The 18,295-nt window shown below is 40.6% G+C and overlaps 1 protein-coding gene across 3 annotated transcripts in view; it reads left to right on the forward strand.

Moving 5' to 3' along the window:
- LNX1 (ligand of numb-protein X 1) overlaps positions 1-18,295 on the forward strand; it is a 128,050-nt gene that overhangs the window by 79,251 nt on the left and 30,504 nt on the right. For all 3 annotated transcript variants that reach the window (XM_078852532.1, XM_073342029.2, XM_073342030.2), the window contains exons 5-6: positions 6,247-6,449; positions 14,559-14,930. In XM_078852532.1, coding sequence (XP_078708658.1) covers positions 6,247-6,449; positions 14,559-14,930 — 575 coding nt within the window. The remainder of the gene's footprint in view (positions 1-6,246; positions 6,450-14,558; positions 14,931-18,295) is intronic.

An 18,295-nucleotide genomic window follows, 5' to 3' on the forward strand; every position in this document is an offset into this window, starting at 1 on the left:
TGAAAAGCATATGAATAAAAGGAAGGTGAGTGAATAGTGAGCGGTCAAGCAAGAAGCTACCATCTTGACAATCTCAAGAGGCAAAATTAGGCCTAAAAGGGATTCAGGATTCATTGGAAACCACTGAAACTCCAACAACTTCAAAGCTGTTTATACGTAAATATTAAATTGGTTAATTTAAACTAATTGTTAAATTAACTGAAACATTTTTTAAATGGGCTTTACCTTAAAATAACTTAAAAAAGCTGATTATCTGAATTTTTCTCATTGTCATATGTCTCACGAGGCTTGGCTGCCTCTTAGGGACTGCAGTGTTGCAGGTGGCCCCCTGCAGTGAGACATACATCTTACCATTTTCTTCTCAGTTGCAGAGGGCAGTAGAGCTGATGTGGACATTGCCAGGATGTCTGCCTCCTTGTACCCTGTAGAGTTCCTTTTTAGGGGATCAATACAAGTGAGTTGCTGGCAAGGCTGTGGGCAGGCTGGGGTACGTGTGGTATAGGGGTTGTGGATCCTGTGCTTACAGAGATCCACCAGCCTCTACCCCTCACCCTGTAAAGAGCTATTGCAGACTCAGGGCCCAAAAATGGATGCTGAGAATCTTGTAGAGGTAGATTTCTTCCTTCCCACTCCTGTAACACTCCCTGTACTAAGCCTGGCTAATTGGCTTTGGTGCAAGAGGCAGGAATTGATCCTGAGCAAGATGAGAGTCCTATTCACTGAATGGAGATACTGAAAAGATGAGAAAAAGTTATGATTTTAGGGAACTAGAATCCCCTTTTCAGCATCATGCCTGTGAGACTTGTATAAAGAAAGGGAAATGGTTTATACAGACCGAAGAAAGAAACCAAAAAATCAAGTTTATTCTAGATGTGGCCCAAACCCAGAATGTGGAGTCTAACCCGCTTTCAGTGATTTTCAAATTAAAATCCACCACAGCAGATTGGAATTTCTGGTTCTGTTTTTGCCAAAATCTCACAAAACAGCTGGTGGAGATCTCATAAGGATGGATCTTAAGCACTCTGATTCCATGGTGATGCACAAGGCATAAATACCTAGAAAAAAGAGTAATCCTGCAGGATTTCCACCATTTGAGATAAATTCCTGTTTTAACCTGCCTGTACAAGGCAAGAATTGACTATAAAAGAGAAATGTGATTACTGACCAAATAAAACAAGTACAATTTTACTGAGATACTATAAGATCCTAAACAATCACATCATCAGTCCTACCAAACCTTCTTTGAGAAGATTGAGATACCACTGGAGAAACCACAGAAGCAATAAGATGTTAAAAAAGGAAAAATCTCAAAGTATAGGCTACTTCACTGGAGAATTAAAAATAGATAGATAGATCATTCCTGTCTCCAAAGTGACTGAAAATCATTAGGAAAATCAAACATGAAAGCAGGTTGCAAAGGACAATATGTAAGGCTCAGATAACTCTAATGTAACACAGAAACCAAACTGGGTCAAACTTGTGTGTGAGAATTATAGATCTGCATATTTGCTAACAATTGGTTATAACATTGGCTATATTGCTTAAATTCTGGAAACGAGGATAAAGGAAACGATAGTCTGCACTTTGCATAGCCTTATTTAGGTGAGTAGTCCTTAGTCATGCAAATAAACGCATGTGAGCTACTTATGTGAATCAGGCCTACTAGCATGAATGTAGATTTGCAGCATGGGGTGCAAATTGTGTTAATAATTCAGTCTAATCAAGATGGGTTAAAACCTAATAGCAGACATTATCCAGCACTCATCACACCTGATGAAGTTAGGGAAGTTAAGGAACAGGATATTTCCTGTTAAGGAGGTTAAAGAGCAGGATATTTCACTAGCAGCATTATCAGTTGGTGCATAATAAGCATATGAGTTTGCTAAATTTGAGCACTGAATTTATGCTTACATTAAGGAACATAAATTTGGGGGACATAAAGTCTCATATAAAAATCCTGTACCTAAAGTATTAGTGAACACTCAGAGTCTTACATCTTTTTCAGTGAACAGAGGTACTGTCTTAAACAGGAATGGCCATTCTCTCCTATCTTATTTAAAACTGTAATGTCAATAATATTACATGCTGCTATCAAAGAAGTATAGCTTGAGGAAGAAGTACATTGGATATTTCTGAACACAGATGACCTTTTATTATTATTGACAGATTCAGAGTGTTCCATACCACTCCCGATGAGAAATATACAAGAGTATGGAGAAAAATCTGCAAGCAGAGTCACCAAAAACAAGACAGAAAGTTTACTACTTTCTAGATTCTGCTGTTCAACGATATGTAAAGACTGGAAGTGTAAATGGGGAAAGAAAGGAATGAAATACTTAAGGGTTTTCCTACTCTGGAAAACCTGCTGAAAGAGGATGGGGGATAACTAATTAAGAATACAGTGAAGATTGGAATAAATGGGGGACACACAGATTAAGGCTCTGACCCTGCCACTAGCTGTGTGTGACACATGACTTGCACCTATGCAGAGTCTTGTTGAGGTCAGTGGGGCTCTGTTCAGGCACAGGCATCCACCCATATGCAAGCAGTAGCTGGATGTAGGGCCTAACTCTTTTGGGTGAAATAAATATATTAGTAAATTAAAAGGCCATTCTGGGTTTTTTTCTTGTATATTACTATTTTAAAAGGGTAAAGTACATTTTAATCAACCATTTTCATAATTCATATTGACAATGAAATGAAAGTGGATAATAGATTTGTTCTGCTTAAAAGGGGGCCTAATCTGGTTAGCAGCTAGTTTTTAATCTGGTACAGTTTAGACAAACATACGGCTGAAAACCAGGCTCAAAGTAGAAATGGATATTGTGAATACAGACCATACACGAGAGCATTAAAGAAACCATCAGAAAAAATAAAGAGATTAATCCAGTTATTTCACCTGGGTTATGGGCAGAAGTCTCTACTTTTTATAAAGAACATTCTGTATTTTACAGGATGTTCTTTACAGACATCAAATGTACACAATTGAGTATAAGAGGAAAACCTGTATAATGAGCGACTGGTAAGAAAAGAGAAAATTCTTGGAGAGATTTCTTTATAGATTACACATTTGATTAGAGTAAAAGCAAATTATATATTAAAATTCCTCTTGGCATATCTGCAACTAAGATGCGGTAATAGTTTGTAGTGAAATACAGGAACATGCCACTGCAAGACCCAGTAGGTTACAAACTAGTTAAAAGCATCATCTATACATGAAGCAAAGAACCAAAACTATATAACAATTGTTTCTGTACTCTACTTTTATGCTAGTACAACTCAGCTGAAATCTACAGCAAGACTGGTGTAAAACTGGAATAACATAGTAGTGTATCAGGCCCACATTGTTTAACTGATCAAGAGACTAATCAGTATAATTCACTAGAAAAGGTTCTGAGAATAAGATGTAGAGACAGAGTCTGATAAAATCAATGGTACAATTTGTTAGAAGCTGTAACAAGTCGCCATGGAATGTGAAATTCAAGCAGTTTTTTGATCAGTTGCATTGATCACACTACAAGGATTCCATTGGCACCTAGCTAATACAGTGATGGGGGCATGAAAAATGCCTAGGACAGACCAACAAGATGGTTTATAGGTGATGAGGTACAATGAAAAATACTGGGGTTCTGATTCTCATTTACACAATAGCCCCTTTACACCTTTCTGTCAGCTATACACCCGCTTAGCTGAAATGAGAATCAGGCCCTGAAAGTGTGGATCCTTTATTTAAAAAAAAAACATTTGGGGCCAAATTCAGTAGTGACTTAAAGTGGTTGGATAAGTTACAAACTGGGTAAAACCTGGTCCAAAAAAATAGGTGTACATGATTTCCACCTATCTGGCATTTAGTGTGCGTGCAAAACAGAAAGGGGCTGGTATTGTAGCAGAAACAACTAATAGGAGGGTGTAAGAGAAACAGGCACTCAGATACTGCAGTGATGAGGCTGTATAATTACCTAGATCAGTAATAAACTGTATCTACTGTATGTAAACGACAAAGACCAAGTCTGTGCTGCTGGTAGGTGCTCTTTACAGGCATGATGGAAGAGAGTTTCCTGTCCTGAAGAGTTTACAGTCAAAGGAATGGTAAGGGATGCAACACAATGCTCCTGTTCTTTTTCAGCTTCTCTCTCTCTGTCTATTTGCTCTTTGATAAACTTAGACTAGGAAATACTGTGCTCTCTGATACTGTTCTGCTGTAACTCTAGTTAAGTGTTAGCTCTTTAATGGCAACCTCTGCTCTTTAATTTTAAAAATAGGTAATTACAGTTCTTTGAAAGGAATGATGATACATTATTTCTCTACCAGTGGGTTATTCATGTGAGCTCACTCTTACAATCAAAAGATCCATTGTGCCAAAAATTCAAAATGCCTTCTCTCATGTGTGGGGCCTTTACCTCTGTAATAGATGGTTTGGGACAGATGAATACATTAAAAAATACTAAGGCATGTGTAAAATAATATTGAACCAAATACTTCCTTAGTGTAACGCCATTGATTTTATTTGGATTTATACAGGAATGAATTTGAACCAAAAGTTTTAATACTCCTAAAAGAGAAGAAAATAATAGCAATGTTGTACAGACAAATGTGCTATTTGGGAAAGGAACATACTTCTAAAGTAAATTATAGTTTAAAAGATAATAAATCTATACTCGGATCCTCAAGTACAGCAGAGCTTCACACAATACAGCTGAGCAGACATCATGGTTTTGTGCTACCAGGCGAGGGCTTCTTAAGTCAGGTGAAAAATATTCCAGCATTGAAAGGAAATAACGTCATTGTTCCCTTCAGATAAATTTCCTTTTACTAAAATCCAAGCTAGTTTGTCTCTGTATGGTATAGTCCTGCTGCAGAAAGGTACTAAAGCACAAGCCAGACTTTAAGAACGTGAGCAATCCCATGATTTCAGTGGGGCTATATATATTCTTAAAGTTAGGCACATTCTTAAATTCCTGGCTGAATTGGGGTCTGTATTGGGAATAATGCCATATTACTTTTCTATAGATGGGAGATAACACCATGTAGTAATAACCAGGACACCCAACTGCCTAGCTATATTTGTCTGAAACTAAGGGTCTGTAGTAAAGTTTCACCAGGCCGTAGACGACACTGGGGAGATAACACATCCCCTATTGATGACTGCAGATGTATCGTCCCTTTCCACTAAATTGGCTCCATGCTGAGACACATTTAAGTCTGCATTTCCCAATTAGAATTTAAACTAAACCCTTATGCATTGTATATGACTGATTTATCCACAATGAGTCATTTTTTCTCATGTAGCTGGGCCCATGAGTTTGGAAAGCCCTTGAAGTTTGGAGGGAGCCTTGTCTACCTCAGATCCTTAGGGATCTCTGACTGCTCTCTATCCAAGTGCATGCTGCTTTAATATGGACATTTTGCATACTTAAATTAGAAGAAGCAAGGGATTCCTATTCCAATGAGTTTGCTTGAGCTCCATACAGTGAAGTAGGAAGGGTCCTACAGTGAAAATGTCACTTCTCTTTGGGTAGCCCAGAAAATTTTCTCCTCCCTTTAATTTGGATATTAGGAAACTTTCTAGATGTGAAGATGTGAGGAAATACTTCCTCAGGTTTTGTGAGCCAAATGTCCCTTGGAACTTTCTGTTCTGGTGCTGAAACCCTGGGCTACTAAATCAATAGTAGACAATGTTCAAGTTGGTCCTGGACAGACAGACACACACACGCACAAAAAAAATTCTGTGACAACTCAGGTATGAGTTCTGGGCTAGTAGGTCAGGCTGCGGCCCCTGCAGGCTCTTGGTGTGTCTGGTAGTTACACACATCCCTCTGAGACACTCCTGGGGCCAGGAAAGAACTGTCTGAGAAGGGAGGGTATTGGAGAGGTAAAGTATCTATTTAGTTCTCCTAGGATATTAGAACAAATCACTGCACATTTCCTTTAAATACATTTCACCAGCCTCGATCACACTGAAGGTCCCAGCAGCGTTCTGTAGAATCGTACTTATGAGTGGGGAAGGTGCAGCCCATCGAAGTAGAAGATGCAGAGAAGAACTGATTGCAGAAAAAATTAAACCTTGAATTTACTAATTACAACAATCCCTGAAAACAGCATGGCATCCTCTTCTCCCCTTTAACATAAACCATATCGACTGCTAAAACCTAGTTGGATCTGCTGCAGAGACCTGAAATTATGGGGGTTTTTTTTAATAAAGCAAAATTATTATTTCAGATAAATACCTTTTTATGTGCATTTCAGTCTTCCCCAGATTATATCACCTGATTCCAGATGGAGAAATTACCAGTATTAAGATCAATCGTGGTGATCCCAAAGAAAGTCTTGCCATTAGAGTTGTGGGAGGCAGTGAGACGCCTTTGGTTCACATAATTATACAACATATCTATCGAGATGGCGCGATTGCCAGAGATGGAAGATTACTGCCGGGAGACATGATACTAAAGGTACGGTATTGTGGAAATGCCAGGTGAAGGGTTAACATTTTAACAAAGAACAAGTCAATGTAAATACATGCTGCAATAGGGTTGTAAGACAGGGCGGTAAGACTTACATGTTTGCATATACAGAAGTATAATACATGACAAGATGTGTCATTAAACTACAGACTCTGGTGCTTGATATGGTTCCTCTGTCATATAGACATGTATTTGAGTGCTGTCCTGAGTAGGCATGCTTTCCCGAATTGGGGCCTCAGTGAATAAGGATGGGTGAACTGCATTGCACAAATAAGAACTGACCCTAACTTTTGCTCAAAACTTCAACCAAACCTTTTTTTGAAGATTACTGATTGGTTTTCTCATTTTCCCTTGAGTTTCAGGCCCCTCTGTTTCCTGGCCTTAGGCAGAAGGACCAAAATGCAGTAAGAGAGAGTACTCCTGTGCCATTTCTGACCCAGCCAGAATCAGGAAGTACAGTTCAGTCTGTTTTAGTGACATTTTGAGATCCACTTCTGGATGAAAGGGGCCTAATTCTCCATTGTCCTGTTCCTTGTTTACTGACTTACACTAGCACAAAGGGTGTTTGAAATGCCTCCATTCTGGCTTGACTGTGTTTTACACCCCCTTTGCACTAATGACTACACAAGCTGCAGGGTTAGGAGAATGAGGGCCAAGATGTTCCTATACGCTTCTGATAAACAGAATGACCCTTAACCAAATAGAAGCTCCAGACCTTTAAGTTCAGCCGTCACTGTCCGGCGTCTGGTTTAACCATACCATTAGAAATGCACGGGTGTTTTTCTAAACTGGTAGGGGGGAGGGAAGGTTTAGGAAAGTTTGTATATTTGAATAAAAGAAATGTTAATTGTTTTAATCTTTAATTCAGTTTAAGGGCATTGCAAAGACTGTTCTAATATTAGGGCTTGTGGTTTTGTGTTTTTAAAGGAAGTGTTGTTAATACATTGAGAGCTAAATTCTCAGTTGATGCAACTTTAATAGAGTTCTACCAGCAGAGAATTTGGCCCTGAAACTCCTACAGGCCTAGTCCAGTAGGTGGGGTGGTGTTTAGAAGTTGCTTGTAATTATTAGAATTGGGAGCACTGCACTCTGTTGGGAGTCTGAAAGGACAGGAAACGGAGGAGTTGAGAGGCTGGGAGAGAGGTACAGAGGGTGCAGCAGGAGCTTGGTAAAGAGGTTTCCACTTTGAAAATAAAGTCCTGTTGAAGCTTGGTAGTACCTTGCCTAGTTGATACAACATTTTGGTGATGAGGATGGATCTTCTGCCTCTGAACCCACTTGCACCCTTTCTGCAAAGCCCAGGTGAGCCTCCAATTGCTTTTACTACCTGGATCCATATGTTTGAGACTTATCTGCTTGCAATCAGTGCTACAGAGATTTCTGAAGTAAGAAAGTGTGCTCTGCTAAACCAGTGCCTTGGAGCAGAAGAGCAGCATATATTTTACATCCCCTTGCAGATGATAAATATGAGACTGCACTAACTGCATTAAAGAATTTTTTTGTGCCAAAAGTGAATGTAGTAGCTAATCGCTACAGATTTTGCCAGCGTGAGCAGAAAACAGGGGAGACTATAATGCAGTATATTGCTTCCCTGAGGAGTCTGATGATAATTTGTAACTTTGAGAATATGGCAGATGAGATGATTAGAGACCATCTCATTGAGAAAACAACCATGCTTCATGTAGGAGAACGCTTACTTCTAGAACCACAACTTACACTAGAAAAAGCAATAACTATTGCTACTCAGATTGAGTCAGCTACAGCTGAAGCCAAAATAATGAGCATGGATACAGGAGGCACAGTCCAGGCTGTGACTCCTTTGCAGAAAAGTTCACTACCACTGCAGATACACAATTGCAAGAGGAAAACTAATGAAAAACCACTGAATCAGCAAATTCAAAATACAGTAAAAGCATCCTTTTGCTGTGGATCCCCACAGCTCCTTGCAAGCTACACAGGATGTCAAGCAAAAGTAGCTCAGTGCAATCATTGCAAAAAGATTGGACATTTTGCTAAAGTATGTCGCAGTAGCCAGTTCAATCAACAGGTGCATGCAGTTACAATACCAGATGTTACTGTGCTGAGCGTGGACAAAATCACTGCTGCACATATTCCAGAACAGATAAAGTGCACTGTAAACATTTCTGCCATACCCTCAGGCAAACCACGCTCTATTCAGCTAATGTTGGACATTGGCTCAGCAGTATCTATACTACCTGATTCCATTGATCTGCATTGCTTTAAAGATGTGCCTCTTACTGAACCCAAACTTCATTTGGTGTGCTATTTGAAAAACCATATTCCAGTACATGGCTGCCTGCCAGTAATAATTACCTTTGGTGATTGCGGTAACTGCAGAGTTCTACATTGTCCACAAAGGCACTCCTATCCTTGGCAGAGATTTATTGGCTGCTTTAAATCTCAGGGTAGTTAATGAATGAATTGATCTTCCTCAGTAAAGCACTCTTGCGGTACACACACCAGTTTCAGCTGGGACCCAACACCAGGTTGAGGAGAAACTCAGCTGTACTTATGGGTTTCTGCATAAAGTTAAAATGCGGAATAATGTGATGCCTGTATGACAGAAGTTACGGCGCTTACCCTTTTCAGTCAGGGAAGCTGTTTCAGAAGAACTTAGAAGACTTGTTCAAAAGGACATTATTGAAGAGATCGACTCCTCGGAATGGGTTTCACCTTTAGTAGTGATGCAGAAGAAGGTTGGAGGCATTCGCCTTTGTGTGGGCTTAAGGGAGCCAAATAAAGCTATTGTGATTGACAGCCATCCTCTTCCTCACATAAAAGAAGTATTTGCAGAACTCCATGGAGCAAAGATGTTTTCTACTCTTGATTTGCAGAGCGCATACCACCAGGTTATGTTGCATGAAGATAGCAGAGACCTCACAGCATTTATTACACATGAGGGACTATTTCGTTTTAAACGTGTTCCATACAGTCTTGCATCTGCCCTAAGTGCCTTTCAAAAAATGATGTCATTGATTCTGAAGGATCAACATGGAGTTCAGTGCTATCTGGATGATATTATCGAGTTTGGAAATACTTCTGAGGAGCATGACAATAACCTGCAGTCTGTACTAAACTGCATCAGCACAGCAGGCCTCCAGCTCAATAGGTCCAAATGCAAATTTAGACAAACTGAACTCTCCTTTCTGGGGCATACAATTTCACAGGCTGGACTAAAACCTGATCCAGATCATATCCTGGAAATTTCAAATGCTCCTCCTCCAACAGATTTGCAAACCTTACATTCCTTCTTGGGTTTTACCTCCTGGTATGCAAAATTCATTCCCAATTATGCTTCTGTCATTGAACCATTACGGGAATTACTACGGAGAAGTTCAACATTAGTGTGGACAATGGATGCACAAGCTAGTTTCAAAATGGTGAAAGATTTGATTGTACATAGTCCATTATTTGCACTGTTCAGTCCTGCATTGCCCACAGTTGTAACTACTGATGCTTCTGATTATGGACTTGGGGTTGTTCTCACACAACTTCATGAGGACAACACAGAGAGGACTGTTGCATTTGCTTCAAGGACGCTAAGTAATGCTGAGAGAAAATATTCTACAGTTGAAAAAGAAGCACTTGCTTGTGTCTGGGCTACTGAAAAATGGAGAACTTACCTGTGGGGCCGCACGTTCAAGTTGCGCACAGACCACAGCCCTTGATGACGTTGCTCACCATGAAAGGCCTGGGAAGAGCAGGATACCGTGTTGCTCGATGGTCTGCAAGACTGCTCTCTTTCAATTATGAACTGGAATATAAGCCTGGAAACCAAAATGTGGTCACTGATTGCCTTCACCAGATGTCCCCCAGAGGATAAGGATGTAGTGGTTGCGCTTATTACAAGCACTCTCACTGCAGTTACAAGAGAACAATTTCAAGCTGCTTGTTCAGCATGTCCAATTCAACAAAAACTACGAGAATTTCTGACAAAGAGATGGCCCAGTCACCATAAAAACCTTGACCCAGTTTTGCTGCCTTATTTTAGAGTTTGGGATGAACTTTCTTTGATGGCTGTGTCCTATGAGGTACACACCGGCTCCTTGTACTAGAAGAATTACAGTCAAAACTCATACACCTGGCACACGATACTCATCAAGGAATTGTCCGAACCAAACAACAACTTCGGGATCTGTATTGATGGCCAGGGATGGACTCTCAAACTGAAGCACTCATAAAATCCTAGGTTTCAGAGTAGCAGCCGTGTTAGTCTGTATCCGCAAAAAGAAAAGGAGTACTTGTGGCACCTTAGAGACTAACAATTTTATTTGAGCATAAGCTTTTGTTAGCTACAGGGCTATAGCTGTAGCTCACGAAAGCTTATGCTCAAATAAATCTGTTAGTCTCTAAGGTGCCACAAGTACTCCTTTTCTTTTTTCAGAAAATCCTGTGTCACTTGCCAATGGATGATAAGACAGCAGTGACATGTACCCCTCCATTACAGCCTGTTCCCCTTCCTGAATCTGCATGGAAAAAAGTGGTGATTGACATTGTAGGACCCTTTGATGCTGCTCCAATTGACTGCTGTTATGCCATCACTTTAATAGACTATTTCAGTAAATGTCCTGAGGTAGCATTTATATCGCAAATCTCTTCTGCTACAGTAATTAAGTTCCTCTCTTCAGTTTTTAGCAGGGAAGGTAACCCCAAAGAACTGGTTTCAGATAATGGTAGTCAATTTACTTCCCTGGAGTTTGAAATTTTTCTAGCACAGAGGAACATTTTACATAGAAGGTCATCCCTATATTACCCTCAAGCCAATGGGGAAATGGAATGGTTTAACAGAAGTTTGAAAGAGAGTTTGCAAACAGCTAAACTGGAAGGGCAATTGTGGATACCCTTCACTATTGATTTCTTGCGAGCATACCGGGCTACACGACATGCCACAACGTAAAGATCACTCGCAGAGTTACTGCATGGGAAACAGATGAATACTAAACTGAACATTGCTGGATTGTTAAAGGCATGACCTGATGCCCCAACCGAGGATGATGTGAGAAAAACAATTGAACAGAACCAAGTGTCCTTGAAGCAAATGTAACAGTTCTCTCTGTGTTGTCCTCATGAAGTTGTGTGAGAACAACCCCAAGTCCATAATCAGAAGCATCAGTAGTTACAACTGTGGGCAATGCAGGACTGAACAGTGCAAATAATGGACTATGTAAAGCTTAAGGCTTTCACAGACAAGCGGCGGGGTGCTAAGGAACCAAAGTTTGAGTGTGGTTCCTTCGTTAGAATATGAAAACCTGGAATTTTACGCAAAGGGGACCATAAATTCTCAGCTCCTCTTAAAATCATAGAGAAGAAGGGACCTTACACCTATCGACTTTCTGATGGGTGGATATGGAATGCTTCTTATCTTGCATCTGCCTGTGCATCAAGAGGAGATTATGCCAACACCCAGTCTGCATTGGATGACTTCACCACAGCACCAACACAACAAGACATTGCACTGGAACCGGGGCTTGAGAGACGGCCTGTCAGACCCAGATGACCACCTGTCTGGGCTAGAGACTATGTTATGTAGTATCTACAGTGTTTTCAGTGTAATATTTCTGCCAACAGTATAGTGTCTTGTTTCATATTTGTTCCTGTGGTTAGAACAATAATGATTATTTTAATTGGGAGAGTTTCTTAAAAGAGGAGGGAATGTGGTTTTTAGATGTTGCTGGTAATTATTAGAATTGGAAGCACTGGCTGTTGGGAGTGTGAAAGGACAGGAAACAGGAAGGAAGGAGCAGGAGTTGAGAGGCTGGGAGAGAGGTACAGAGGGTGCAGCAGCAGCTTGGTAAAGAGGTTTCCACTTTGAAAATAAAATCCTGTTGAAGCTTGTTAGTACCTTGCCTGGTTGATACAACAGGTAGTTAGTGCCTTCAGTTCTCATTGGCACTGAGAGACTCTCAGCACCTGGCAGGATGAGACCCTAATTCTGTAGGTGCTGTTTGGTAAACAGCACAGTCAGTGGCAACAGCTGAAATCTATAAGCAAGCTTGAATAACGAGGTGACGCTGGCTGTCAGCTGCTACTTCCATTCCTGTTTCCATAGAAATGGATGATGGATGGGCAAAAAATGAGGCCAACTGCTTTGAAATAATCTGGTTTTTGCATATTTCAGCTGTGGCTTCTGCTGCAAGTACCATTTCTCGCACTGTGCCTGTGAGCTTCTGAGGCCTGCATGGCTACTAAAAGCTGCAGTATTTCAATTCTTAAAAGCAGTTCTTAAATTCTTCAATTCTTAAGAGCAATAGCACAATAGTACTGAACAAAGACAGAACTAGTTCCCTTCTTTCGTTACCTTCAGGGTGTGTAGCTGATGGAGTCCCTTTATATTTATACTGCAGGATTCCCCCACAGCTATAACTTTTCACAGCAAGCTTGGTGTCTTCTTTCACAATCCCTGTTTTATGACCTGTGGTGTACAGTACATCTAGTGGGACTGAACACTCTGCTGAATTCTCTTACTAAGTTTTCTTTACTAGTAATCTAACAGGGCCTGATCTTTTGAGATGCAGAGCACCACCTGAATGTTGCTGAGCTTTCTCAACTGCCATTGACATCAGTGATAGCTGAGGACACTCAGCGTCCTGCTGGGGAGGTACTCAGCACCTCACAGCATCATGACATTAGATATTAAGATTTGATTGTCCACTTGGGGCCTGATCCTTTTCCCTTAAAGGAGTTTTGCCATCAACTTAAATGAAAGCAAGATCAGAATCAGAAATTCCATTTGTAGTCAATAATGCAGGATTGTGCCCTTGGTCTGTGTATTCCTTGTCCTAGTTAAATTCTCCTCTACATAATACTTGTAGGTAACTGGAGGAGAAGCCTATCCAGAGTTACTGAAGTTTTAAGGCCAGGTCTACGTTAAAAGTTAGACTGACCCAGCTACCTTGCTCTGGGGTGCGAAAAGCTAGTAGTTAAGCCAACCTGACCCCCTAGACAGTGCGAGATCAATGGAAGAATTCTTCTGTCAACCTAGCTACTGCCTCTTGGGGAGGTGGATTAACTACTGCAACAGGAGAACCCCTCCTGTTGCTTGAGTGAGTGTCCACACTGAAGCGCTATGGCAATGCAGCTATGTTGCTGTAATGGTTTAAATGTAGACACAGCCTAAGTCTGTTTTTCTTTTGTTCTGGTCCCAGTAGAGTTGCAGCATTACTGAGAGTATGATGATAACAGGTTAGCAGAGCCTACAGTTAGTGGCCACAGAAGCTGTTTACAAAACCAAGCGCAGCTGAGTTGTTTTACCCCTGCTGGGGATCTTTTTGTTGCAGTGTGGAAACATTTTTAAATGTTAAATGGGTCTGCTATTATATTGTAAAGCTACATAGATGCTGTTGTCCAGTTTGTTTTTTCCTCCAGCAAATTTAAACCCTGCAAATGTTTTTCATTTAGTAAGGATAAAGTGCAGTAGCCAATCAGTTTTACAGAACAAAAATTGTAGGATTGATTTAAAGTTCTTTGTCTGAAGCCATTTGAAAGAAACATGAACTCTTCTGACCCAGGAAATGAAGGGAAACATGAAGGGCCAGTTCCTCAGCTGATGTAAATCAGCATAGCTTCAAGCTGAGATTCTGGACCACAGTGAATTAAAACTACTTAGAGCTTTTTTCCCCCATTTTAATGAGAAGTTCTTTAGTGAGGTCGGAAATTGGGGATACAGACTGTCTACTGTTACCACAGTGGTTGTAAGATAATGAACAAGGACACTGCAGAAAAGGAGTGGGAGTGGGAGGAAAGGTAGCTGGGTTTGAAATCAGAAACTAGTGGAATAAAATGAAGATACACAAAAGGAGATTGGGGCCTGAAGAGGGGCAATAATAAACTGAAAAATAACAGTTATGTCTGGAGACAATCAGTGAGAGAGGAAAAAGACAGTAAGTGTCTGTACGCTGCGTCCTGTCCTTGGGGGGAGGATATTATATAATAAAAACTTGGCCTCTTGTGTGACACCATTTCAAATACTGCACGTCAGTGAACATGGACACATCTGTGTAAACAGATCAGCTGTCTGCAGTGCCAGTTCAGATTAGATGCTTCTTCACATTGCTGATTAATGGTTCTCTCTTCCAGGTGAACGGCATGGACATCATCAATGTCCCTCACAGCTATGCCCTGTCAGTTTTGAAGCAGCCTTGTCAGGTGCTCCGACTCACTGTGCTCAGAGAGCAGAGGTACCGATACCGAAGCAACGGACTTTCTCTTGATGCTCGCTACAACAGGGATGACAGTTTTCATGTGGTTCTAAACCGAGGCAGCCCAGATGAGCAGCTGGGAATAAAGCTGGTCCGCAAGGCAGATGAACCCGGGGTATTTATTTTCAACTTGCTGGAACAAGGTGTAGCTGCCCGTGATGGACAGCTTCAAGAAAATGACCGGGTGTTAGCTATTAATGGCCATGATCTTCGGTACGGCAGTCCGGAAAATGCAGCCCAGCTGATACAGGTTTGTCATGATGACTTGACCTCAGTTTCTGAACTCCTTTAAATAGACTGAAAAAAACCATAATTCCCTCATCCAATGCTATGCCACACTATGAGTCATATCAAGTGGCAGGGTGGATGCCACGGGTCAGATTCTGCTGTCACTTAAACTTGTGCAACCCCATTGCCTTCAAGGAGGGTACATGGGTGAAAATGAGAATAGAACTTTACCCATACTGGCCAAGAACTCCATAAAAATAGCGGACATCTTCTATATGTACAAGAGTATTCAAGAGACCTAGTTATGATTTTAAACTAGATTTAATCTCTTGTGTATTCTGCCTGTCAGCAATAGAATTTTTAACTTGTTGGATGCCAGACTTGCTGATGTGCTCAGTACTACCACACTTGGGACAGGCATCATGGTAAGGGGTGATGGAAGCATTAGAATGTATACCCTTTGTCAAAGGATATTAGGAGTTCTATAGCCCTGCTCTGTGCCAAGAAGAGAAAACATTGGTAACGTATGTATCATCTTCCAATCTAAGTGGTTTCTATGGATACCATTTACAGTAACAGTGGCTGGGAAGATTTAATTAGGGTTGGTCCTGCTTTGAGCAGGGGGTTGGACTAGATGACCTCCTGAGGTCTCTTCCAACCCTAATCTTCTATGATTCTGTACCAGAGGTGGGCCACACCTACACCCTGCAATTGGAGAGCCAGGCACTTTGGGGAAGATTTGTATAGATTAGGTCTATTGTTTACATATATACAAAAAATTAAAAGGGGCATCTATCCAAGGCATCCCTACCAAAATTTCGAAACCAAATACACTTAAATTGCCCACAGAACACTAAACTCTGCTCCCCACTACAAACCTGATTTCTTTCCACATCCTCCACCCACACACACAGCCATTTGGATTAGTCTTTTTTTAAGACCTAATCTTTAATTTTTTCTCTTTAAAATGGCCAAGTGCTACCGGCAAAACAACCAAGAGTCATTTACTGCTAAACCTTGCATTTATAACAGAGTCATTGTGCTTATTCTGCTTGTCTGGTTTGGTGGGGTGCAGCATACATGTGTATGGAAGCATTTCACATGTAGAAATGCAAAGACAACAGATCAGGCCAGTTTCTCCCCTCTGTCCTTTGCATAAGCCTACTGACTTCAGTGAAGTAACATGGGCTTGAGCGAGAAGAGACTTCAGCTCAGTGTACTGTTTGTAACAGGCTTGTTTTTAGCATAGATTCATGGGCTCCAGTGTATTGAAAGTCTGTAGCAGAGTTGGAAAATGTTCATTTACTCAGCTGTGTTTCAATGGGTATATTCCCATGTCAGCCTAATCCAAGTAGAGTACGTTCTGGCTGGGGAGCAAGACTGTACACCATTTTGCATAATGTTAGTTGCTGGAATCCTGACTGAGTGGTGTTCTGGTTTTCCTTGTGTAGATTACTAATAGAAAGGCGGATGCTCTCTTGGGAGAGCAACGTATGAAATGAAACCCTCATGAAAATTCATATTCCTGGAACATTTCCTTAGGCTTAAAAAACAAAGCAACAATGCTTCACATGTAGAAAACACACACTCCGTTTTGGAAGAGATGGAAAAAATGAGACCATTCACACACATGTTTAAAAACACAACTAAAGCTCTTACTAGTTCTACAGAATGGATGTTATTTATATAAATACTTGAAACACACACCAGCCTCTGGGGATTTAAACAACACGCCCATCAAAGACTTTGACTCATGTTTCCAAACAGGCCAGGATCACATTGCACCAATGTGAGCTCCATGAATCACATTTGCCTAGCACAGAATTCCCAGCCTGTGTGTCCTTTTTGTCATGTTTTTCATAAATCTCCTTGCTTGTTTCCACATTATTTCAGAGGAGAACGATTATATAGAGGCCACAAATGTTTTGCATCTGCTTTTTACACAGCACAGTACTTCTCCCTCTTCTTTCTCAACAACACTCCACCAGCCAAGACCCAAATGCAGGGACGCTCTTGTTAGACAAGGAACCAAAAAATAATAGTACAGGAAGTTCAAAATATGGGATCAGTTTTAAAATATAAATAACCGTAAATTAACATTTGTAAAGAACTATATGTCTTAGGTGGTGGTGATGATTATCCTTTTATTATCTTGTCCTATAGCTTCACTTTCCTGACTTATTGCACTGAATAAAGCTGAGAGAAAATCATGTTTCTGTAGAGCATGATTAGATTTGGCTCCTAAATGATGTACAGATGAGAGAGGTCTGACTCATCAGCCCTAGCAATTAGATATTAGCACATATTAAGTACTTGTTAATCAGTAGATTAGGTGTCTGGCTGTTATAAACTCAGTCACAAAAGCTGAAATGAAGAAAATGTAAAGGTGGTAATTAGGGATGTGCATTAATCACAAAATTTGGATTTTGGACATTTGCCCCATCACCTATGGTGAGGATGGGTCAGATATCACACTTTAGACCTAAATTATAAGCAGGGACCCCAGAATGATGCAGCAAAGTCATGGAATTATGCTCCCCAAATCCTCAGATGAAAAACAGTGAAATCTTGTTGATTTTTGCATCTGCCATCCAATCACTTGTTTTCATACCAACGTCTCACTTGATAGGCTATTCACTTAAAAGGCAAATCCTTATCCAGTGGCTAAATGTTCTCCTCAGCCACACCCCCAGGAGCTAATTCTCCACAGTTTCTTGGGCTTGTGCAGTCATTTACACCTGTGCAAAGGGAGTGCAAATTAAGGGTAAAGAGCTACCAAATCTGGATGGTAACATTCTAGACCCACTTTGCACAGGTTCAAATGAGAACAAATTGTGCAAGGGAGTAGAAAATCAGGCCTCAGCCTGTATAGATGTCAGTGCCGGTTCAGGAAACATAGGAACAACAACACATTGTTTATCTCCTTTCTCTTCCTCTGTGTATTTTTTCACACTAGATATTGCCATATAATACAATTTTTCTGATATGAAGGAATGAGTGTCTAACCAAAGCAAGAAGAATTTTTTAAATGAGTACAATAGAGCTCACCACTTTGTTATGGAGAAATGAACTTTACCCATAGAGGTGATCTGGTGGATTATTCTCCTTTAGACCTAAATTATAAGCAAAACGGGGAACTATACAAAAATGAGGAGGTTAGTTAAACAGAAATTAAAAGGTACAGTGGCTAGAGTGAAATCCCTGCAAGCTGCGTGGACACTTTTCAAAGACACCGTAATAGAGGCTCAACTTAAATGTATACCCCAAATTAAAAAACACAGTAAAAGAACTAAAAAAGAGCCACCGTGGCTTAACAACCATGTAAAAGAAGCAGTAGAGATAAAAAGGCATCTTTAAAAAGCAGAAGTCAAATCCTAGTGAGGTAAA

The sequence above is a fragment of the Lepidochelys kempii genome, chromosome 4 (genome assembly GCF_965140285.1).
Source record: "Lepidochelys kempii isolate rLepKem1 chromosome 4, rLepKem1.hap1, whole genome shotgun sequence".
NCBI lineage: Eukaryota > Metazoa > Chordata > Testudines > Cheloniidae > Lepidochelys > Lepidochelys kempii.